Source organism: Archocentrus centrarchus, chromosome 21, assembly GCF_007364275.1.
Source record: "Archocentrus centrarchus isolate MPI-CPG fArcCen1 chromosome 21, fArcCen1, whole genome shotgun sequence".
NCBI classification, from domain to species: domain Eukaryota; kingdom Metazoa; phylum Chordata; class Actinopteri; order Cichliformes; family Cichlidae; genus Archocentrus; species Archocentrus centrarchus.
Window position 1 is genome coordinate 1,014,315 of NC_044366.1, and position 24,565 is coordinate 1,038,879.

A 24,565-nucleotide genomic window follows, 5' to 3' on the forward strand; every position below is an offset into this window, starting at 1 on the left:
TTATTAATTCTGATATTTTTATTCGGGGGATTTTATGCAAATCTATTTATTAAATTTATAATTAATTGTAATTAATTGTATAATTAATAATTAATTAATTAATTTGATATTTGTGGATATTTTTCTCACAGTTGAAGCATTTTGTGTTTTTTTTCTGTGTCTGTTTGATTTCCAGTTATTTATGTTTGAATATGCTGATTGTTGTACAGATGAATCATTTAATAAATCTTTAAGAGTTTTTCTGAAGCTTCAGTTGTTAAAGTCGTTTATATTAATCTAAAAAGCAGCAGATCAGCACGTGAGGAATCACCGTGAGCCCAAAGCTCAGCCTGCTCTGTCATAGAAAGATAGTCCCGCCCACCTCCCCAAACTAACCTTCTGTTTGTGAGCTGCAGCGAATCAGAACAAAGTTGGAAATGTAAAGGGGAAGGAGCTAAAGGGTCCTGTTTCAGGCAAAGGATGATGTGAGGGGTGACTGTGCACCGAGGCCTAGAATCAGATAAAGAAGGATTATTCTGAGCTGTCTCCACTTCTGCTGCAATAAAGTACAATAAAGCTTGTCTGTAATGATTGTAATGATTGTAATGATTGTAGGGTCTTTATCATAATGCACCTTGTGGTGACTGGTTGCTGTGATTTGGTGCTTTATAAATAAAACTGAACTGAACTGAATCAAATGTCCTTTCAGAAGTGTTTCTGTGTCGTGCTGCTTTAACTTCACTTTGGGTGCAAATATTTGACCTCTCTTTATTTATAGCTTTGGTTGCTTAAATTAATTTATAATTCATAAAATGATTACAGATCACATTAGAGAGCAGTACGTAATTACTTAAAATCATCAACAGCTGCAGCATGAAAGAAAAATACACATCAATAACCCAATAATTATGATCCAATAACAGCTTGTGTCATTTTACACAATGAGAATGTTCAGGTAATAAATCTGGATTACACAACATGTGCTCCTTAAGTAGGATTTCAGGCTAATAAATCATGTAATAAATCAGGTGAACATGATTCACATCACTGATTTTTGTCTGATTAAATTCATTTGTTCATGCATCAGGGTGTCTTTGACCTCTGACCTGCAGGATCTCTGTGAGAGCTGAAGCTCCTCAGAGTCTCTGCTCAGACTGTAAACCCGTCCCTGAGTTTGTCTCCTGCAGAGCATCAGATGAAACATGAAGCTTCAGAGCTGCTCACAGCTCAGCTCCTTCACACCAGCTTTCATCCATCCATCCATCCATCCGACATTGATCCTGTGAATGTGTTCCACCTTCATCCACAGCACATTTTGTGTTTATCTTTTTTTGTCCATGTTTTGTACTTTTAGAGCTTTTTCTTTGCATCATGTTTCTGTGTGAACTGACAGGTTTGTATTTCTATAACGTTTTGCTGTTATTAATGTATTTTAAATTTTAAATGCTTCTTCACAGTTTAAATTTTTTGCACAGTTGTTTAGGACATATTTCCGGTTTAAAATTAATCAGAAGTTTTTTTTATGTTTTTATTTTTCTATTTATTTATTTATATTTTCGGCCCCGTTAACAAAAGTAACGTTTTGAGTCCCTAAAGACGGGAGGTACTGGCACATGCGCACTTCGGTTGCGACTCCTAAACACACACCGCCGACTTGTGGCCATGCATGGGAACTACAGCGTTTCAACGTTTTGCGTGAACGGCGATCGTTTTTCTAAGGTTTCCGCGTGAACGCGCTACTTTTGGAAAACGGAAACGGAAAACACCGTTTCCACGGGCTCGTTCTCGTGTAAACGGGGCCGAAAGTTAATAAGCATGATTTTTCGTGTGTGTGGGGGTGGGGGGTGTCCGTTGAAGTGCTGTGATTTTAATAAAGTTTAAAAAAAAAAAAAAAGGAAAAACAACGCCCAACGCGCATGTGACATCATCAGCGCGCGCCAGGCACAAACGTGGGAAGCGTCCACGTGAGCCGGTCAGAGAGAAACGCGATGGCGGCGGATCAGCAGGCAGAGGTGCAGCTCGCGCAGAGGTTAGCCTCCAACGAGAGACCCGTCCGGACCCGAGCCATGAAGAAGCTGCGGAAGTACATCAGCGTGAGGTCACAGCAAGGTGAGCGAGCTCAGCGTTAGCCTAGAGGCTAACGGCAGCCTCCAGGTGAGCCCGGCACGAGGCTCTTTCTGTCTGTCTGTCTGTCTGTCTGTGTGTCTGTGTGTGTGTGTGTGTGTGTGTGTGTGTGTGTCTGTCTGTCTGTCTGTCTGTGTGTGTGTGTCTGTGTGTGTGTGTGTGTCTGTGTGTGTGTGTCTGTGTGTGTGTGTGTGTGTGTGTGTGTATGTGTGTGTGTGTGTGTGTGTGTGTGTGTGTGTGTGTGTCTGTATGTATGTATGTGTGTGTGTGTGTGTCTGTGTGTGTGTGTGTGTGTCTGTGTGTGTGTGTGTGTGTGTGTCTGTGTCTGTGTGTGTGTGTCTCTGTGTGTGTCTCTGTGTGTGTCTCTGTGTGTGTGTCTGTGTGTGTGTGTGTGTGTGTGTGTGTGTGAGTAAAACAGTTGGACGATGACGTGTGTCTGTGTCCAGCTGTGTTCTCAGGTGAGGAGTTGCTCAAACTGTGGAAGGGGCTCTTCTACTGCCTCTGGATGCAGGACAAGCCTCTGCTGCAGGTAACACCCCCCCTCCCCCCTCTGCTCAGGGTCACGTGCTGCTGTGGAACATCTGTGAGGTTCTAATGTTCTGTTGTTCTTTCAGGAGGAGCTCTCCAGGCAGATATCCACCCTGATCCATGGCTTCCACACCACAGAGCAGCGTACGAACACACACACACACGCACACACACCCATCCCTGCTGCACCCTCATGGTGATGGTACTGATGATGATGATGATGGTGGTGGTGATGATGATGATGATGTTGTCTCCTACAGAGCTGTCCTACCTCCAGAGCTTCCTGCAGACGATGAAGAGGGAGTGGACCGGCATTGACCAACTGAGGATGGACAAGTTCTTCCAGGTGAGTTTCACCTGCCGCCACCCAGGAGGTGACGACAGGTGTGACCGTGGTAACGACATCTGAGAGGAGCTGTACTGCCCTCTGGAGCTCTGATCCAGCACTCCCAGCAGGAGAGCTTCCTGTTTTCTTTAGGACACACTCACGCATGTTCACGATGGTCCTCAGGTAGATCAGACCACCTGCACTTCGATAAGATCATCTCCAGGATTTGTTACCAGTATGAGTTTTCCAAAGATTTCCACACGCTTCATTAGCTCCTGATTGGATCTGTGTCATTGCCAACATCTGATTCTGTCGCGGCGTCAGTGACTTCCTCCTGGCGACTGATTCACAGGTCGATCAGTCAGACAGCTGATGGTCAGCTTATGGGTTACATCACAGCTCCTCACCTGTTTTTTTCCACACCTCGGTGTTCCCGTCCTGTGCTGAGTGTCAGGAGTCGACAGCAGCTCGTTGGAGATTTATGCTTTGGCGTGAAATCTGCCCGCTCAGCTGACAGCGGCAGGAACGGACATCTCCGAAAACATCGGAGCACTTTAATAATTAAGCGATATCTTGATAAATACGGAGCCTTCGATCTGGGGCGGGTTTCGTCGCCTGGCTGTGACGTAATCGGCATGAAAATGCGGCCTTGGAAGGATGCAGCCCCTGAACTGGGATACATCCTGAATTCACTGTTGGTGCGGGACTTCCTGGAAGCTGGAGCCTGGGTTTGTCTGCAGAGGCGTGTGCGGGTGGTGTGTTTGTTTTCTGATGATGTTTCCTCTCTCTCTTCCAGCTCGTTCGCTTCATGGTCAGACAGGCGCTGGAGGTGCTGAGGAGGAGGAGCTGGGACAGCAGGTAACGATGAAGCAGCTTTTATGCCTCTTTTCCACCAAAACCCACTCAGCGCAGCTCCGTCTTGTTTTGTTTCCATTACAATTAAGCAGCACCTCAGTGTGGGTGGAGCCGATACAGCTTGGAGACGTCCTGATACATGTTCTTATGTCTCGCCTGACACGAAGCACAGAAGCGTCTGCACCTCCTCGTTCGACCACTCGGTGTGCGTGCCTCCGTTTTGTTGTTGGGTTTTAAAAATGGTGCGGTTGATTTTGGTGAAGGAGTCACTCTCATGACTCAGCCGGTGACGACACTCCCTGGCCAATCAGTGGTATGCTGTTCTGTTCATTTTCTCTGGCTGAGTGGGTACTACAAAAGTGCTGGGTACTAAAAAAGTACCGGGTACTAATGGACAAGCCTAGAAATGGTGCCGAGTTGAGCTGTGCTGAATAGGTGCTAATGGAAAGGAAGCATTGGTCCAGGCTGGTTTGCTCTGACTCTGCAGTGACTGTTTCCTGCTTCCTGTCTCCCCAGCGTGGTGTCCCAGTTCCTGGAGCTGCTGACGGCTCAGCTCCTGCAGAGCGACGACGCGGCGCCGAGCGGCCTGCAGCTCCACGTCCTCGACCTCTACCTGACCGAGCTGGCAACTGTGGGAGCCGCAGAGGTAAAGGAGGAGGGGCATGTGGTGGTGCTTAATGCTGACTGAAGGAGTCTGTGAGGTCACAGTGACATCACTGCAGACCTTTATCACACAAGCCGTTACGGTACAGCAGCTCCAGTGTTTCTGTCGCCTTCCAGCTTAAATTTACTGACTGCTTTGTTTTAAAAACTTCATCTCTGAATAAAAACATTATACATGTATAACATGTATACACAGCTCTGCTGCTTACTTTACAAAAACAGGTCAAATATTAAAATTATATTATTTTTACTCCAGAACACTTCCACCACTTACAACAGACATTTGTTTAGAATACAGTCAAATAAATATTAACACTTTAAAACATATAATTTGATCATTTCTGGAGCAGGCCTTTTCATCAGTCTTCACGATCTCCATGAACAGCATCAGCGTGCCGATGCGATGTTCCCATTCCCGGTGAAAAGGCTCTCGTGTTCCTTCCTGAGTAAAATATTTTAATATCAGTTTTATTGATTTGCACAGGAACAAATGAAACGCCGAAATAAACCAAACATCAGCCGTTAGAGATAATCTGAGTGTATTATATCTGTTTAATTTCCACCCAGCAGTGAATATCAGTGGGAGTTCTGAAAACGATGTGCTGGCAGTCTGGCGTTCTCCCCGCATACAGCGACCGTCGTTCGGCCGACAGCTGCTGTTAGAGCAGCGGAACGGACATCTCCGAAAACGTCGGAGCACATTTGAATTCAATCAATATCTTGATAAACTGAGGAGATATTTGACGTTTACACATCTACATTCTCGCCTGAAAACACTGTAAAAGTCTGTTTTGTGTCACAGAAGCAGTAAAATTTCAAAATTTACTCTCAGTTTTGAGTTTTGTTCGAAATCCATTCTGGGATACTTTGCTGCACCAAGTCCACACAAGTCACCACCAATGCAGACTCGATAAAAGGGGCGGAGCGAGAACACATCCGGGTATTTTGAGCAAGCTTGTCTTAATGCATACTTAGCAGCAGCACATATGTGAAACATTTCAGCAGGAACTGGAGAAACGCTGCCCCCTGCTGGGGCAGAGCAGACTTGTCTTTGCTGAGAACGCAGCCCTGTGCTGCTCTCACTGGTTTAATAATGAGTCTAACAGCAGCTTAATCACAGTAAGTAATCAGGAACGCAGCAGCTGACTGAGAAGCTGTGGTGAGATGGAAACATCTGTAACAGGAACATCTGCTCCTGGACTCCTGCTGTTAGACAGGAAGCAGGAGAGCTCTGACACGTGCGGCTCATTAACGAGTTTCTGTGTTCCCATCAACAGCTCACCGCCGATCAGAACCTGACCTTCGTCGAGCCGTTCTGCAGAACAGCAGCGAGAACCAAAGAGTGAGTCCGTCAGCTCAGACGAGCTCGTTTCAGCTTCAGTTTAAAGGCGTCACAGCAGGATCTGTGGCCCCTCTTTAAAACCTTTCTTCTCTCAACCTTCTCACAACTCCTCCTCCTCCGTCTCTGCAGTCGGACTCTGTTCAGCAGTATCTGCAGCAGCGTCTTCACCACCATCATTGACCAGGCTCCCTTTGCCATCGAGGACCTGATGAAGGAGATGAAGACAGCCGAGGACTCGGACTCGGGACAGGCCTCTGATGAGGACGACGAAGAGTCAGGAGAGGGTGAAACGAGGAAGATGGAAGGAGGGAAGAAGCAGGTCAACGGTGAGTGTGTGCAGAACAACGTGCAGGAAGCTGCAGATCCTGATCTGCTGCACCTTTGTTCCACTTTAACCAGTTAGCTTGAAGTGAAGCCCAGCAGGAGGAGTCAGAGCTTCTCTGACAGCTGCTGCTGTAGGAACCTGCCGGCCTCTGGACCACAGCAGGATCTCATCAAAACCCGATGAGCTTTAACTGGTGCCCTGTGGTCTCCTCAGCTCGTCTCAGATCAAATGAGATCTTCTAAAATCCGCCTCACTGAGGCTTTAAACAAACTCTGATGGAACCTTTTTATTCTTCCAGGAAAAAAATCTGACCAAGAGGAGGAGGAGGAGTTTCTTCACTTGGAGAACTTGGACTCAGATTCACCGTACGATGAAGACGTGGGGCCGGTGCTGCAGGTGACGGCCTGAGCTTCTTTTGTAATTCTTTAAATACTGATCAGTTTTTTTTATGTGTGGATGTTAAAGGGAAGCTGAGGGGTCCTTCTCCACTGCTCTGAGCTTAAGCTGGGGTTAAACCCAGTTTGTTTCCTGCTTCGTTGGTTTGCTGCAGCTGCATCCATCGATGTTCTCTGAGGAACGAGGGGAACACTGATCACCCTCGTTAACTCATTTTCTGCCTCTGAATCTCAGGAGCGAGCTGCTCCGATTCTTTACTTCCTGTCTGACTGCACTTCCTGTCTGTGTAGTTCGATTACTGCGCGCTGGCAGACAAACTGTTGGAGTTCTCCAGTCAGAGCGGCACTCCGGGTCCCAACAGACAGCGACTCTACAAGATCATAAAGATGTGAGTACGAGCGCTGAGGTCAGAGTTCAGGGTCGAGGGTGGAACGGGCGGAGCCTGCAGGGCTGAATGTTTGCAGGGAAGTTCTTCTTCTGCTCGAACCCAAACTAACACTTTTTTTCTTCTGTCCCTGCTCTGGTGGCGCTGACTCTCAGACTGCGGGACCTGAGTGAAGGTACGAGCCCTCCACCACTCCTCCACCTCTGTCATTCACACATCTCCAAACACAGGATTACTTTCTGACCTTTGACCCCATCTGCTCCTCCTCTTAGGGATCTTTCCTCAGGATGAGTACCCGGAGGAGGTCTCCACGGATGAGGACGACGACATGTTCGCCAGCAGGAAGAGGATGAAGCGGCGGAGACGTCACACGGAGGAGGGTGTGGAGGCGGGGCCAGCAGTGAAGAAAGGTAAGGACCTTCATGTCCAGCAGGGGGTGCCGGTGCTGATTATTGAAGCATTGATGGATTTGTTGAGTTGTTGACGTGTTGCTGCAGTTGAATGTAGGGCGGAGCGTCCTGCGAGTGTTTCTGTACGTGCAGCGTTCCCGGTATTCCGCTGAGGTTTAACTGAGCTCAGACCGGGAGCCACAGAGTCATTTAGCTGCACCAGTAAAACCAGCACACAGAAACCAGTTTATGAAGAGCGTCCTCCTCGTGTTTGCGTCTTTGACGCTCTGATGATGCAGATTTAGAACAGGTTTAATCAGAGGCAGCGAACCTTCAGCTCTCTGACTGAACCAAAGTGTTGCTGCTTCGGTTCGCCTCACAGTGGAAACGTCGCTGTCAGCAGTGACGTCATTGTTGTTGGTTTGTCTGGTGGGCGGGACCTGAGTGATGTCAGTGATTCGGAGTTTGCACAGCGACACGTTTGTGAGACGTCAGCTGAACGTCTGCTGGGGGCGGGGCTTGTTTAGCAGAGAGTTTCAGTTGGTTTCCATGGTAACTTTGCTGGGTCGGTGACCCACCTGAGCTGAAACACTTCCTGTTGGTTCTGATGTGAATTTTGTAAACGTCCCTTCATTCAGTCAGACGCCTGTGATGGAGCTGCGGCTCAGGTTCTCGGTTCTCACATATTATATAGATATTAACAGAACCTTGATGTGATCTGGAGGTCGGTCTGCAGCAGGGCTGCAACTAACGACTATTTTGATAGTCGATTAGTCATCGTCATTGAAACGATTAGTCGACTAATCGGATTATGAATCACATAATTATGAAGTGGCACTTATTTAGCTCTCGGCTTTTACATTTAGCATAAGGTTATTTAAAATGTGGTAGTAACACTTCAGATGGATACTTCATTCAGAAAGTTTAATCAGGTTTGCTGCTGATATAAATTTAACGGTCCATTTTTCCAATCATTAAAAAATAAATATTACTTTTTCTTCCCTGTAAAACAAAGTTGGCACAGTTTCACCAGCAGCCGCCATGACTAAACATGGCGCTGAATGCTATTGCACATGTGCGAAGCTCACCAGAGATAGGACAGGAAAACGTCTCACTCTGTTAAAAAAAAAAAAAATCAGTAATAAAAAAAACAAAAAAAGACTTACACAATTAAATTCATCATCAACTATTTTTATTGTCGACAACATCGACTAATCGTTGCAGCCCTAGTCTGGACCTGCAGAGCAAACATGCAGAGCTCCACTCAGTCACAGATTTGCTCCCTGATGTGACGGGCCGATCTCAGCAGTCTGACCCGTGTGGTTTGGCAGGGGCGGGACTCGAGTTTCAGATCGAGCAGAAACGTAACGTGATGGGTTTCAGTGCAGAGTGACGATCTGTGTTTCTGCCTCCTCAGGGAAGAAAAAGGAGGAGGAGGACGCTGCAGACGTGACCGCTGAAAACAAAAAGAAGAAGAAGAAGAAAAAGAAGAAGAAAAAAGAGCAGCCAGAACAGATCCAATCAGCTCACGAAGAAGAAGCAGCACAGGCGCTAAAGGCCACAGACACAGACCACAAGGACCAACCCAAGAAGAAGAATGAGGCTCCTCCCACCTCAGAGCCAGCAGGCGCTCCAATATCAGAGAAGAAGTCGTCCGTGATCGTTGACACAGGAACCTGCGAGGTGTTTGGAAAAAAAGTGACAGCAGCGCCGCCACCTGAGAGCGACGCTACAGCACCTGCAAAGAAGAAGAAGAAGAGGAAGAAGAAGAAAGCCGATGGAAGCGCAGAGCAGATCCAAACAGCTGAAGAAGAAGAAGCAGCAGGAACCATAAAGGTCACAGAGACGGCGCTGCACTCTGAGGCTACAACACAACCTGACCGCCAGGACCAACCAAAGAAGAAGAAACAGAAAAACGCTAAGACTCCTCCCACAGCCGAGCCGGAGCTTTCAGAGAAGAAGAAGAAGAAGAAGAAGTGCGTGGCGGCTGACACAGGAAGCTGTGAGGCAGAAGAAACAATAGCACCACCGGAGGGTGAGGCTGCCATTCCTGCGAAGAAGAAAGAGAAGAAGAAGGTGACAGCTGAGGGAGAGGCACCGGTGAGTGTTGGGAGCTCAGAGACTGATGACACGCCTGCCACAGGAAGTGGTGCTGCAACACCAGCAAAGAAGAAGAGCATCACAGCTGATGAAGAGCAGGCGGCTGAGGCGCCGCAGCTTGCCAAAAAGATGACAAAGAAAAAAGGAAAACAGGAAGCGACAACAAGCCCGACACCTGCTGAAACACCACAGAAGAAGAAAAAGGATCAGCGAGAAGCTCCAGAGGAGGGGGGCCACCAGGAGGCCAATGCTGGGACGACACCAGCGAAGAAGAAGAAAAAGAGCAGGAAGCAGGACGCCGCTCAGCTGGAGGCAGGTGACATGGTGGACTCTAACACAGAAGCTGCCGTGAAGAAGAAGAAGAAGCGGAAGATTCCCGTGGTGTTCGAGTTTGAGGCCGACGAGCTGCAGGCAGCAAACGGCCTCGCAGCAGCAGCAGAAGAAGAGACTGCCGCCAAAAAGCCCAGATGGACAAACGTGAGTGTCCGATAAGGCGAAACTGTCGAGCCGCTGCGAGGTGATCGCTTTCTAACTCGATACTCTGTTTCAGGACGAGACGGCCACGCCCCTGAGCAGCAACACGCCACAGAAGAAGAAGAAGCAGCAGGGCAGTGGAGGGTCACCATCCACCTTCATCATGTTTCAGAGCAAAGCCAAACCGCCGACGCCGCTCTTCTGGAAGATCAAAGGAAACCCGAGCACGCCGGCGAGCGGCAGGAAGGTAAACAGAGGAAACCTCACAGGAAACGCTTCTACTCACCATAACGGCGTGTGATGTCAGAGCTGCTGAAAGGGTTAACAGGGGGGTGAGCCACTCATTCAGTTGCTGATCAGTGGCCTCCAGTTCTAAGCTGAGGTCGCTCAGGCCTCTTTCTCACCAACAGGGTTCCGGAAGCCGGAGCCGTAATTTGAACCGCTCAGCGGGTTTTCCACCGCCGAAGCACTCGGTGCTCGGCCGAAAAACGGGTTCAATTCCGGCCCCGCAAACTAGCTGGTCTGGAACCAGGAACGTGTGCCGAAAGCAGCAGAACATCAAGTTTTCTACCATATTACACGTGTATTACATGAGAAAAGCGAAGCGATTTTCACGGCTGTGAATTAGGTTGGGCTCTAAGGCTGAACTTGCTGCTTTGTATCAGTTCATATCACAGATAAAAGGACACAAAGTGCGTACTTGTCGTCTTGCTCTAATCGCTGTCTGTGTTTCCCTCTGTGCTGCACACAGATGCTGCAGTAGTTTGGTTTGGACCCTAAAACGTATTTGCAGCACAGAAAGGAGAGCGTGTTCTCCCACGTTTGTGCACTTCGGCTTCCGTGTCCAGACGAGGACCCGCCCACACTCATACATAAAGGAGCAGTTCACAGAAACGCGGTGGGAACGCGGGCCCGTTCTTAAGCGGCTTAAGGCTCCGGCTCTGGAACCTCGGCAGTGGGAAAGTAGCAACAGGGAGGCCTGCGGGAACCTGAACAGGAAGTTTTAGGTTCTGGTTCTTTTCAGAATATATATCTAATAGGGCTGCAACGATTAGTTGACACTGTCGACAGTAATCGACAATAAAAATGACGAATTTAATTGTCGATAATAGTCGTTTTCTATTACTGATTTTTTTTTTTTTTTTTTTTTTAACAGAGTGAGACGTCTTCCTGTCTTATCTCTGGTGAGCTTCACACATGTGCAATAGTATTCAGATAGCTAGTTGCAGCCCTAATATCTAATCTTTGTGTAAACAAGATCAATCCAAACTACAGAACATTCAGGAACGTTAGTTTCACGGACTTCTCACAGAACGTGTCTGTGGCTCAGGAGGTGAGAAGGTCTCGGTGGTTCGATCCCAGGCTGCTCCACTGATTCAGCAGAGTGAATGATAGGAAACACTCAGGTGTGTGTGTGTGTGTATGTGTGTGAAATGAGGCTGTATGAAGTTCTCAAGTACATCCCCGTCCATTTACCATCGTTCATATATGAATGTCAGAGCGGGAAAACGATGCTGTTGTAGTGAAATGATTACTGGATTTCATCATCTGCTGTAACGGAATCGTTTTTCTTCCACAGAAGTTTCAAACTCCAAAGTCAGACTCCAAGAAAGTGACCTTTGGCCTCAAGAACAATAAAACAGCTGGTAAGAAACTTATCAGTTTTATATTTATTATAAATATTAAAGGTTTGAGGCTCACCTGATGCTTCAGGTTCACTGAAAAATGTTTTTCTAAAAAGACTCGGTTCAAACAGCTGTCACTGTCATGACATCACTGAAGCTCGCTCGTTATGAACGGCTGAGTGACGCTGTAGAGGGAACATCAAGTTCTTCATGCAGCTCTTTTATGCCAGAGTCTCTGACTGCTGTGTTCCTCGTTTGGTGGGCCGATCAGGGACCGCTCACAGGAAACAGCAAAGAGTGACACTTCAGTTTAAACTTCCAGTTTGAGTCCAGTTCAGCTCTGATTGTTTCCCGCTGCGCTCCTCGAGGCGTTTGCTGTTTAACGTTCTCGAGTTATGACGGAGAACGCGTTCTCACTGTGAACCACAGAATGATTAAAGCATGTGTTTATCTGCTGTTTAAAGAATTATTATTATTATTATTATTATTTGGGCCTGCTGCCATGGTAACAGTATTTTACTGGCCTGTAAAGACGCGGGCTCAAGTTTCAGTTTTTCACAACAAAATCCTGAATAATTAAAGAAGTGACAGAGATGCAGCCGATCGCCTCCGTGACCGGAATCATGACAGAGTTCCTCGTCATGACTTTTCCAGATAAACACCTTCGATTATTAAAGTCTTCATAAAGAAGGTGGTGATGGAGGCGGGTGGTGGTTCTGCAGGTGGTGTTTTGTTGGTGTGCACTCAGAGTTTTAGAACGCAGTGATGTCAGAACTGTCTTCCCTCTGATTGGTGCAGAGTTCAGGAAGACGGATCGCAGCCTGCTGGTGAGTCCGGACGGCTCGTCGCGAGTTCCCTTCGACCCGCAGCAGAAACCCAAGTTTGGTGTGTTGAAGTCTCCGCCCACCCCGCTGAACGCCACCATGAAAAAGACGCCAATACGCAAGAAGAAGGGCGGCGCCCCACAGACCACGCCCACATGTCGACCCGTGGCGTCAGACTTTTTCTGACCGGAGCCGTCAGTGATGGACTGAAAGAAAGTGTTTTTATGTTCAGTAGATTCTGTTTGTATCTCTGAGTGACTCGAATAAAGTTACTCGTTTTTCCACTTACGTTCATCGACTCGTCTCTGCGATCGAAGCAGCTGAGCGAAAACGATTTTAAGGACGAGCTGTTCAGATCCCAGCGTGAAGCCGCGAAGAGCTCCTCAGGAGTCGACCGGCAGAGCTGGCACAAGTACCCTCAGTACTGTAGTACAGCTGTATTCAAAATACTCTGATAAAAGTACTGATCCAAGTGAAAGAGTACGGGCTCTGTAAAAGATGAATGTTCCAGCTGAACCTCATCTACATTACTGTAAAATTATTACATGAAACAAACTTTCAGTCTAATGAATCAGAAACATCATTTTAGAAACAGCTGATTCCTGCTGCCTCCACACCTGCACGCAAAGATGAGGAGAATCGGGTTACAGCGGATTCAGCAGGCGGAGGAACCTGAGATCAGAATCAATAATTTCTCCAGTAGATTTTCTGAGTTTGATCTTTGCTGGTTTCCGTCCCCACACTGACAGGAACTTCATACATACAGCTGGTATGAAGGTGAATCCCCTGAATCAGGCACAGATCCACCATCTGATTTACAGTCTTATACTGAGGACATACTTTACACGTCAGCTTTAAACTTCCAGGTTATCAGAGGTCACGGTTCTTCCCTTTAAATCGAACCTCTGCTTCCTCCTTCTCTGAGCTTCTATCATTCAAACAGCAGCTGGACCTTCAGCTCACACGCTGACAAACTGCACACAAACAGATTGTGTGTTTGCTGATGTTTGTTGGCTCATAGAAATGATGCATTTAAATTACCTGCAGCATGTTACTGCCTTTATGCTTGTTCTGTAGTGTCAGCTGGATGCTGAAGCACCAAAAACAGTTCCAGCCACTTTAAGCCTTCAGTGTGTAAACTCTTTGTAGGGGATAATCCTGAGTGATGGAGGACACACTGTCCTCAGATGTTAGGCCTAAAGCAACGAGTCTGTTTGGAAATATGAGGAGTAGAAAGTACAGATACCTGAAAATTCTACTTAAGGTTTAAGTTAACCTCAATCTCAGCGCTGTTTGGAGACAGGTCAGTCTGATGTGATCAGATAAAACCAGGATTCATCAGAGCAGGTCGCCTTCAATATGTCTCCATGGCAACCAACTAAAATAAAAATGGCACATCAAAGAAGGCGGGAGAACACACACATTTAGAGACACACACACACACACACACACACACAGTCACAGCTGCTGCATCTTCACACTGATGGGTTTTAAACACAGGAAACACCTTTAAGGATCCAGCAGTCATTTCCTGTCCCCATCAAAGAGAAGCAGGAGTGCACAGGTGTGCTGCAGGCTGATGTGAGGGAGGGTGGAGGATGCTCACCTTCATTTGAAGCTCAGTCACTTCTCTGCCTGCTGGAGTTTTGGGAGCACCAGCAAACAAACTGCAGTTTGAATGAAGACGCCTTTGGCTCCTCCCCCTGTGAGTAGCTGGGATCAGATTTCTCTCACAAACAGCTGGGCGGAGTGAAGGAGAGGATGGAGGTGTGCCGCCTGCATCTAACAGTGTGAATATGATAACTGGAACTTTGATTCATATGTGAAAACAGGCAGGTTGGTTCAGGATCAGCAGTTTGGTTGAAGTAGCCTTCAGGGTTTCCTCCACTGTTTGCTGTTCCAGTTCTCCACCAGCCCCAAACCAAGCTGCTTAAAGTTCATATAAAACTCCACCCATTTTCACTTTTAGGCATGAATGTGTGCACACTCACAGATACCTGCTCATTTAAATCCAAATAAAAACCTACTGTGTACCCAAACTGGAGCTCCTCCTTCTTGGTCTGTCAGTCCAATGAAGCCACAGCAGCCATATTATTGGTCAGATAATTGCATTAAAAGGCTCCAACAGCTCAAACACGGTCCAGACGTCCAGTTCAGGGACTCCAGTTAGCTGAGGGGAAGCCTAGCAGATAGCTAGCAGCTACAGCCGCCTGTTCACCATCCACCTGTCAGTCAAAGAGGCCACGCCCCTAATAATGCGAACTTTATTTAAACAGGTGAGTTATAGAAATGCCCTCCCTCATACAGCTGTTATGAAGGGAGAAATTATCCACAGAGACCAAAGCAGTTTCAGTATCAGCTGTAAATATTTATTTATTTATATATTATATATTTATTTAACATGGGAGTCTATGGGGACTGACTCACTGCTGCCTCTGCTGGACACCAGAGGAACTGCAGATTTGATGATTCCTCATTTTCAGCCCTGATCAGAATCAGAATCAGAATCAAAAGGTTTTTATTGCCATATGGGTGAACAGGTTCACAGCATTAGGAAATTGCTGCGGTACTTCGTGCTTACAGAAAAAAACAAATAAGTATAAAAACTATAAGACAATATACAAGTATACAATTGCAAATATACAGAGATAATAGAGCTATAACTATAGCACAATATTACAAAATTACAAAATATACAGTGCAGAGACTAATTAAAAGATAAAGAATGTAGACTATATTCCACTAATATGTACATCAGTGCAAACAGACAGGTGCATAGACATAGGGTCATCAGCGTTTGTGGAGGGTGGTGGTAACAGTCTTAGGGTAATTGTTCATGAGTCCAACAGCAGAGGGGAAGAAACTGTTCTTATGGCGGGAGGTTCTGGTCCGTATGGACCGTAGCCTCCTGCCTGAGGGGAGAGGGTCAAAAAGTCTGTGCCCAGGGTGAGAGTGGTCGGCTGTGATCCGACCTGCACGCCCCAGTGTCCTGGAGGTGTACAGGTCCTGGAGAGATGGGAGGTTACAGCCAATCACCTTCTCAGCAGAGTGCACAACGCGCTGTAGTCTCTGTTTGTCCCTAGTGGTGGCTCCAGCGTACCACACAGTGATGGAGGAGGTGAGGATGGACTCAATGATGGCAGTATAGAACTGCACCATGGTCCTTGCTGGCAAGTTGAATTTCTTCAACTGCCGCAGGAAGTACATCCTCTGCTGGGGCCTTTTTGACTGACAGGGGTGATGGTGGGCTCCCACTTGAGGTCCTGGGTGATGGTAGTTCCCAGGAAGCGAAAAGAGTCCACTGTGGTGATGGGGGTGTCAGTCAGGATGATGGAGGGTAGAGGGGCTGTGTGCTTCCTAAAGTCCACTATAATCTCCACTGTCTTCTGGGCGTTCAGTACCAGGTTATTGTGGCTGCACCAGGACGCCAGACGTTTGACCTCCATCCTGTAGGCCGACTCGTCCCCATCTGAGATGAGTCCGATGAGAGTCATGTCGTCTGCAAACTTAATAAGCTTGACAGACTGGTGGTCAGAGGTGCAGCAGTTGGTATACAGGGAGAAGAGCAGAGGAGAGAGGACACAGCCCTGAGGAGTGCCAGTGCTGATGGTCCGGGAGTCCGAGACATTCTTCCCCAGCCTCACGTGCTGCTTCCTGTTCGTCAGGAGATGAACAGATGGGATCTGGCACGTTCATCTGGGACAGCTTGTCTTGGAGGAGATCAGGGATGATGGTGTTGAAGGCAGAGCTGAAGTCCACAAACAGGATCCTGGCGTAGGTTCCCTGGGAGTCCAGATGCTGTAGGATGAAGTGCAGAGTCAGGTTGATGGCGTCGTCCACAGACCTGTTGGCTCTGTAGGCAAACTGCAGGGGGTCCAGAAGGGGGGCTGTGAGGGACTTGAGGTGGGACAGCACCAGACGCTCAAATGACTTCATGACCACAGAAGTCAGTGCCACAGGTCTGTAGTCATTTAGTCCAGTGATCCTTGGCTTCTTGGGGACAGGAACAATGGTAGCGGTTTTAAAGCAAACAGGCACGTGGCAAGCCTCCAGTGAGGAGTTGAAGATGTTCGTGAACAATGGGGCAAGCTCGTTAGCACAGTGTCTCAGTGTGGCAGGTGAGACACCATCTGGACCTGGAGCTTTGCGAGCTTTGACACTCCTGAACTGCTTTAGCACCTGGTCCTCCTGAATACAAAAGACTGTGGGGGTGGGGGAGGAGGGGGACTCTGGGGTGGGAGTCCTTGATGATGTGGGCTTCTCTGAGGTGTGGGGAGTGGGGGAGGTTGGGGGGTGAATATTTGTGTTGGCTGTATTGTAGTTGGGACTGGTGGAGGTGTGAAGGCTGCTGAACTGACCATCAAAACGACAATAGAACTCGTTCAGTCTATTTGCAGTTTGTAGGTCGTCTGTGGAGTGGGGGGTTTTAGGCTTGTAGTTGGTAATCTGCCTAAAACCTTTCCATACAGAGGCCGCGTCGTTCTCTGAGATCTGCTGCTGTATATTCTCAGAGTGATGTGATCTAGCAGTGGCCACTTCCTTGCTAAACCTGTACTTGGCCTCTTTGTAGCAGTCTTTGTCCCCACTTTTAAAAGCCTCCCTCTTCTCTATCCACAGCTGCTTCAGTTTGGGAGTAAACCAGGGTTTGTCACTGTTATAACTCACCCTGGTGCGTGATGGCACAATGCTGTCCTCGCAGAAGTGGATATACGAGGTTACAGTGTCCGTGTAGTCATCCAGACTGTCACAGGCAGCCCTCATTGAGTCCCAGTCTGTAGTTTCGAAGCATGTGCGGAGCTCCTCCACAGCCTCACGGGTCCACTGCTTTGTTGTCCTCACCACAGGTTTTGAGAGCTTCAGCCTCTGTCTGTACGCGGGGATCAGGTGGATCATGTCGTGGTCAGAGAGGCCGAGTGCAGCGCGGGGCACTGCGTGATAAGCCCCGCTTATCGTGCTGTAGCAGTGGTCTAGTGTCTTCTCCTCTCTGGTCGGACATGTGATATATTGTTTATATTTGGGAAGTTCCTGTCTCAGGCTGGCTTTATTAAAGTCCCCAAGTACGATGATAAGAGAGTCCGGGTATGTCCGCTCCATGCACAGAATCTGCTCTGTGAGCGCGCACTGGGCCTCGTGCACGTCCGCGTCCGGCGGGATGTAAACAGCAGCCAGTATGAATGAAGCGAACTCCCGCGGAGAGTAGAACGGTTTACAGTGAATGAAAAGATATTCCAGTGAGGGAGAGCAGTGCTTAGCAATCACTGTCACATCCGTACACCAGCCACTGTTGATGTAGAAGCAGACTCCTCCACCTGTAGCCTTGCCGGAAAGCGCAGCTTGCCGGTCTGCGCGGAGGAGATGAAATCCCTCCAACTGGAGCGTGCAGTCCGGTATCTCCTCACACAGCCATGACTCCGTGAAGCATAACACACAGGATTTGGAAAAGTCTCTATTCATGCTCCTCATCAGTATCAGTTCGTCCATTTTGTTCCTAAGTGAACGCACGTTGGAGAGGAAAATCCCAGGTAAGGCTGTGCGTAATCCACGTCTCCTTAGCCTCACAAGGACGCCAGCGCGCTTCCCTCTCTTTCGGCGTCTCACTTTCTGGGCCAGAGTGTGTAATAAATCCGCCGCAGATGCGACAAAAACAGGAAATAAATCCGAAGGTGTTGTGGACCTAATGTTGAAAAGCTCTTCTCTGGTGTAAGAATACCCAGAAGAGTGTCCAGACACAGAAATAACGCACAAAAACAAACAAAACAGAGCGCACCGAAGTACCAGGGCATCCATTCGCGGCGCCATCTTGGATAAGAGGGATAAGATGCAGGTGGTTGGTCATGTCTGTTTTGAAAACAGAAAAATACTCAAAAGCTGGACTTCAGTAACTAATCAGTGATGTCCAGGCAAGGGCGTAGGAAGGAGTTTACATATCGGAACAGCCATATTCATGGTAACATTCCCACAGACCGTGGGGACTCCTGCCGCTGTCTCCGGCTCCCAAACACTCGGAGCCATTCAGAGGGGGGCGGGGGGAGTGCAGTGGCATGACCTACGTTGCGCCTTCAAAATAAAAGCACGCGAGTTAAAAAATTTTCTCCTCCACGGTGTAATTTTTGGGTGGGACAAGAAGAAGAAGAAGAAACAGCCTTTATTGTCCCACAGAGGGGAAATTTGGGTGTAACAGCAGCCGCAGTTATTATAAATATAAATAAACATATAATAATTTACACTATTAAGAAAAGAATATATATAAAATCAACAAACAAGATTAACCTTAATACTACTAATAATAACACTATATACAATGTACATGATGTGCCTGTGTGTTGAACCTTAACAGGCCGGACTATTTACAGTATATTATATATTATCCTACATTGTGTAGGTTATTGTGGTTTTTGTTGGGAGCAGTGATGGTTATAAAGTCTTACAGCTGCTGGGAGGAAGGATCTGCGGTAAGGCTCCTTTGTGCATTTAGGATGCAGCAGTCTGTCACTGAAGGAGCTCTCCAGCTCAGCAACAGCTTCATGCATGGGGTGGGAGACCTTGTCCATCAGTGATGTTATTTTGGTCAGAGTCCTTCTGTCTCCCACCACCTGCACTGAGTCGAGAGGACATCTTAGGACAGAGCTGGCTTTCCTGATGAGCTTGTCTATCCTCTTCCTCTCAGCTGTAGATAAGCTGCTGCTCCAACATACTGCTGCATAGAAGATGGCTGATGCCGCTACAGAGTCATAGAAGGTCTTCAGGAGTGTCCCCTGCACTCCAAAAGACCTCAGCCTTCTCAGCAAATTCACCTGTCTTCAATATTGAGGGGGGACACGTCCCCCCGGTTCCTACGCCTATGTGTCCAGGTGTGCATGTCCATCTATTATATACAGTCTACAAAGTGGTCACGGGCACCATGCTGATTCCTACCTGCTTCATCTTCTTTCATGTGTGCAAACAGTAAAGAGGAGCATAGAGGAGCGCCTTTAATGCCCCCCCCCTCTCCCTCTCTCTCTCTCCCTCTCTCTCTCCCTCTCTCCTCTCTCTCCCTCCCTCTCTCTCTCCCTCTCTCTCTCCCTCTCCCTCTCTCTCTCCCTCATCTCTCCCTCTCCCTCTCTCCCTCTCTCTCTCCCTCTCCTCATCCTCTCTCCCTCTCTCTCCCCTCATTCCTCTCTCCCTCTCTCTCCCTCTCTCTCTCCCTCTCTCCCTCTCTTCCTCTCCTCTCCCTCTCTCTCTCCTCTCCTCTCTCTCCCTCTCCTCTCTCCCTCTCTCTCTCCTCTCTCTCCCTCTCTCTCTCCCTCTCTCTCCCTCTCTCTCTCCCTCTCTCTCCCTCTCTCTCCCGCTCTCTCTCCCTCTCTCTCTCCCGCGCCCTCTCCTCTCTGAGCGGAATCTTCGCGCAGACGCACTTCGGCGCTTTTCTCCGGATTTCCCGGGAACAATGGAAAGCCGTCCAGCTGCGCGTGGGTCTGTGTGACAGGTGTGTGTTGCATGCCTGCAGAGTGTGTGTGCAGCCAGCTGAGAGGGGTTGTGTTTGTGAACTCTGCTCCTGTTGCTCCTGCAGGGTGGAGGAGGTCGTCTCGTTCTGACACACGGAACATGTGTGCAGAGCGCTTCATCCCGGTGACAGCGCTCCTCTTCATCAGCGTGGCGCTGCCAGCTGTGCGCGGTGAGTGTGACCGACTCTTCTGCTCCTGATGCTGTGACTGAAGCTTTCTTCATTAACTCTGATGTGTTTGAGGATCTCTCTGAAACATGTGGGGAGATGGAGATGCTCTCACAGGCTGGAGCGTTGGCAGCTTTAACTCTTGGAGTGATTTTGAATTCGAAGGCATGAAATGAGAAATCCTGGGAGCTGAAGACGCTAACACATACACTGCGCGTGTGTTTCAGGCTGCAGGAAAGATCTCAGACTGTGAAGGTTATCAGACAGTCTGAGCGCGCTGGTCAAAGCCAGCCTGACGCCTCTCCCTCCAAGAACTAAATCACTGCATCCTTTGAGCATCTGTTTTACACACACACACACACACACACACACACCCCTCCACAGCAGCTGCGAGGTTAGACAGATGAAGCTCTGCACACTCATGGATAGCCTGTAGGAACATGAGTTCATGTAGCTTCTAATGACAGAGGTGGTTGAGGGTCACGCTCAGCACCTTTGTGTGTCTGAGGTTTGGCCCCATGTTAGCTGGTGCAGCTGTCTGTGTGTGTGCATGTGCTTTGTTTCTTTGTGTTATTGCTTTCATGACTCCGGGTTAAAGATGATGGCCGAGCAGACCATGATTCTGCTGACGGCTCGTTTATGGAGACCTGACGTTATTTGATTGGCTTATTGACCTGCTCTGTCCAAACTGCCTCCATCCTGCATGTCCTAATATCATTTTCATGTTTGGTCATCTTTGGGCGGCTCGGTGGGATTGGGTGGGGTGGGGTGTTGCGAGTCTGGGTCATCAGCACGATCCTCTGATGACTCCAGTGTGGTTCGTACTGGTTTAATCTGGTCTGCCTGTTTTCCAGTTATTAAAAAGCCGACAGCTGATGTGCAGCAGTGTGACTCCCACACACATCCACTGTGATCCAACCGCTGGTACTCAGCTGCAGACCATGTGACGGACTCAGCGGGGACTGAGCTTTTCCTGCAGGGTGCAATTATTCCAGAGCTGCTGGGACAGGCTGTGATAACAAAGCTGCTCCTTTCTCTGCTTCGCTCTCATTAATTATGATTCTCATGTCATTGAATCAAAGCCAGCTGTGCAGTCAGAGAAAGTCATCCTGGACCAAATCCAGCGATGATGAGGAGCAGACTCAGGATCAGCAGGTGGATGTTAGGAAGGTCTCTGCTGTCTAACTGCTGTAAGTCCTAAACCTGGCAGCAGGATCAGCAGATCTGAGAGCAGGCGTCCAGAAATGTGGAGGAAGAGATTTAATGATGCTGTGACTGCTCGTCACTGACCTGCTGTCTCCTCAGACTTCATCAGGTTGACGTGAACTCCTGAGAGGATGGTGTTCCACAGACACGGATGTGCAGGAGGCCGGAGAGGGATGAAAGCAAGGTCCCAGCACACGTGTCCACACTGAGGAGCTGTCCGCTGGCTCTTCTCTCTGTGACTCATCTTGATGGGAAAATAGTCCCGAAGTGAAAGTTGTGCCGTTGTCCTGCTCGACATCACCTGGAAGTCTTTGTTAGACTTTCCAATTTTTAGGTTGGACGTCTTTCCTGGCACAGCTCTGCTCGGGGTTTGTGTCTCATCCTGGTCTCGAACCGGGAATGTTTCATGTGTTAACCACTGGTCCACAGAGCCAACCTACGGTCCCTTCATGGATTAGAATCGAGTGTGCTGGTTCTGTTTGTGGATGTGATTTATATGTAACTGCACTCTGCTGCCAGTGGGACACTCGGATGGACTCGCAGCGCTGCGGGTGCAGGAGATCGCTGCCAGGAAGATTTCTGCATGGATCCCAGCGTGAGGTGAAGAGGAGGAGGCAGAGGCTGGACTCAGCTTCGTCACCTCCTCCACACTGACTGCACCCATAAAGGTGCTGCAGGGTACCGAGGCCAAAACATATAAATCACATTCAGAAACAAGAAGATCATTCATTGATATTTGTCACGCTGTCAGAGACGGTCTCATCCGTGTCTGCAGGGATAAATCCATCCACAGGCTGTCAGGGGGACCCAGCTCCTTTAAATAAGCTGTTCACACACTGGCCACAAAAATGTTTAATACATGAAAAATGTGATTTCAGAGTTTCTGTGGATGCAGCATTCATAGAAACATGGATCTGGGTCAGCTCCATAACAAAAACACGTTGAATAGCTTTTGTTCCTCTGAAGGACGCTGAAATGAATCTTTGTGGAACGACCGGCTGCCACAGCGAGAAAGGAGCAGCGTTGATGTGTTAGATCTCTGATAAATGACTCATTAGCTGTAATAATGTTTGAATGCTGCGCTGCCAGCTACACACCGGCTAATTAACACCAGCTGAAAGCTTTCTGTTGCAGCTTCAAAGGTAAACAGCTGGAATCAGGAGGCGGGAGCACAGGAACATGTCAGTGATAATTGGGCCGATTGTGTGAATGAGGACGGTGTTTGCTGGGAGCTGCTGGACTCAGACTCCAGCCAATTACAGGATCAGCAGGGGAGGGTGGAGCCTGAACATCAGGACCTGGAGGCAGCGTATTAAACATCGACCTGATCAAACTCTGCATTCTTTAAAGCAGGGGTGTCAAACTCCAGGCCTCGAGGGCCGGTGTCCTGCAGGTTTTAGATGTGTCCCTGATCCAACACACCTGAATCAAATGGCTGAATTACCTCCTCAGTATGCAGTCAAGTTCTCCAGAGTCCTGCTAATGACTTCTATATTTGACTCAGGTGTGTTGAAGCAGAGACACATCTAAAACCAGGACACTGGCCCTCGAGGCCTGGAGTTTGAACCTCTGAGCTTGGGCTGAATTTGCTGGGCCGTCCACTCCTTATGACATCACATTAACACACCTGAACGCTCCAGACCTGCAAACTGCCTGACCTCCTGGAGCTCACACTGGCTGATGATCAGTTAATCAATGCATTTGATTAGCGGCACCTGCTGTTTACCTTCATTCTTAACATGGAAGCAGTAAAACTGGCGGTTCATATTTATGAAACTATGACTCTGAATATCCAGCTCTGTTCTCCTCAGAATGGTGAAACATCCTTCCAGGAATTCCTGCATCCAGATCCGGAGTGTTTCAGGGTACCGACCCACGGTCTGGTTCTTTTACCTGCTGCTCAGTACAGCAGGTGCAGCACAGACTTCATCCTTCAGTCTGTGCGTGGCTGATGCTGACAGGAGGTTTGGACACTGGATGGATGGATGTGACGCGTCAGCAGCGTTGAATGGATTCAGTCTGAGGACAGCATGACTGGATTACAGGAGTTCACTCTGATAACGGCCTCACATCGTTTCGTAGCCTTCAGCTGCTCACTGAAGGAGACCAGAGGAGCAGCGTCTCTGTGCAGCTCTGCTCGTTATAAAACTGTGTCGAGGACAGCAGTAATTACGGGATAAATAAAAACGAGCCTTTGTGCTGCAGCATTAATCTGTTGGGTTCATATGGATTTGGGATATTTCGGTCTCCGTGCACAGAGCGTGTGCAGCTTCTGCTGCTGTTAATGAGGAGGAACGAGGAAGAGCACAGAGGAATCCTCTCTGAGACTCGTTAGTGTTTGAGCCTCGGTTAGTTTTTCCTTCCCAGCAGCAGAGAGCAGCCTGACCTTTCAGTTTAGTGTCCCAGGAGGGGAAATCGTTTCTCCTGCAGAGGTCACCCCCCCACAGTGTTCAAAATGAAGCTGTTTATGAAGTTTTCATAACTCCACATAATGCTGCAGTTTAACACACTTTAACGAGTTGGCGTTTAGTCATCGAGCAAAAGGCGTCGTCACCCCTGCCTCTGTGCAGTCGAGGGGTCAGAGGGTCCAGCCTGCTGCAAATGAAGCTCAGCTCATTACTGTGCACCCAAACACGGAGGAGCTTCAGAGGGGACGATCACATGCTAATCAAGAAGTTTGATCCATGAAGTTAATCAGCGACTGAAAATGATAAAAATGAGCACAGATGATATCGAGGGCTTGGAGCCAAAGGGGCAAACACAAACTTTACCATAGTTTGTTCTTACTTTGTTACTGATTTTAATTTTTTAAACATGTTTCTTTTTACAAATTGATGACACAAAGCTTAATGAACAATATTGTCTTTGTTGTAAATCCACTTACACCCTTTTGGCACCAACTTGTGTGCATTCAGATTCAAGTCTTTTGGTTTTTGTTGAATAATTCTATTTCTATTAATATTTCACTTCTGTAATTTTGACAATAGATGGAGCACATCAAGAGTTTTCATTTGATATATATATATATATATATATATATATATATATATATATATATATATATATATATATATATATCCTACCAGGCGGAGGATGAATGGCATAAAAGAAGGATGTAGCCACCATTAGTTTCACCTTCTGAAGCCTCGATGTTGGACGTTGATGATGAATTGTGGGCGTTTGGGAGATCGTGTGTTTCACAGGCATTTGTTGCTGGTTTACAGCTTTGGCTGATTTTCTGGAACTAAAATATTCAGTGAAACAACAAATGGAGCTTTTATTTGCTGTAGGTGGATCCTTCTGTCTGTCTGGGTGCAGACAGACAGAAGGATCCAGACTGCAGAGGTAGAAGGAGCTGCACAGACAGTAATGAA

The 24,565-nt window shown here is 47.9% G+C and overlaps 1 protein-coding gene across 1 annotated transcript; it reads left to right on the plus strand.

The window, feature by feature from the left end:
• The first annotated feature begins 1,694 nt into the window (after window positions 1-1,694).
• rrp1 (ribosomal RNA processing 1) lies at window positions 1,695-12,618 on the plus strand. Its single transcript, XM_030757362.1, has 16 exons — window positions 1,695-2,088; window positions 2,550-2,632; window positions 2,718-2,775; window positions 2,892-2,977; window positions 3,756-3,817; window positions 4,331-4,460; window positions 5,755-5,819; window positions 5,949-6,145; window positions 6,443-6,540; window positions 6,831-6,928; window positions 7,081-7,100; window positions 7,198-7,335; window positions 8,732-9,891; window positions 9,965-10,135; window positions 11,468-11,534; window positions 12,312-12,618. The coding sequence occupies exons 1-16, from the start codon at window positions 1,968-1,970 to the stop codon at window positions 12,521-12,523; spliced, it is 2,766 nt and encodes a 921-aa protein (XP_030613222.1). The 5' UTR covers window positions 1,695-1,967; the 3' UTR covers window positions 12,524-12,618.
• The last annotated feature ends 11,947 nt before the right edge of the window (window positions 12,619-24,565 follow it).

Coding starts and splice junctions, on each gene's coding strand:
- rrp1 (XM_030757362.1), top strand. CDS start 1,968: ATGGCGGCGGATCAGCAGGCAGAGGTGCAGCTCGCGCAGAGGTTAGCC. Junction 2,633..2,717: donor AGGACAAGCCTCTGCTGCAG/GTAACACCCCCC, acceptor TTGTTCTTTCAG/GAGGAGCTCTCCAGGCAGAT. Junction 4,461..5,754: donor CAACTGTGGGAGCCGCAGAG/GTAAAGGAGGAG, acceptor TCCCATCAACAG/CTCACCGCCGATCAGAACCT.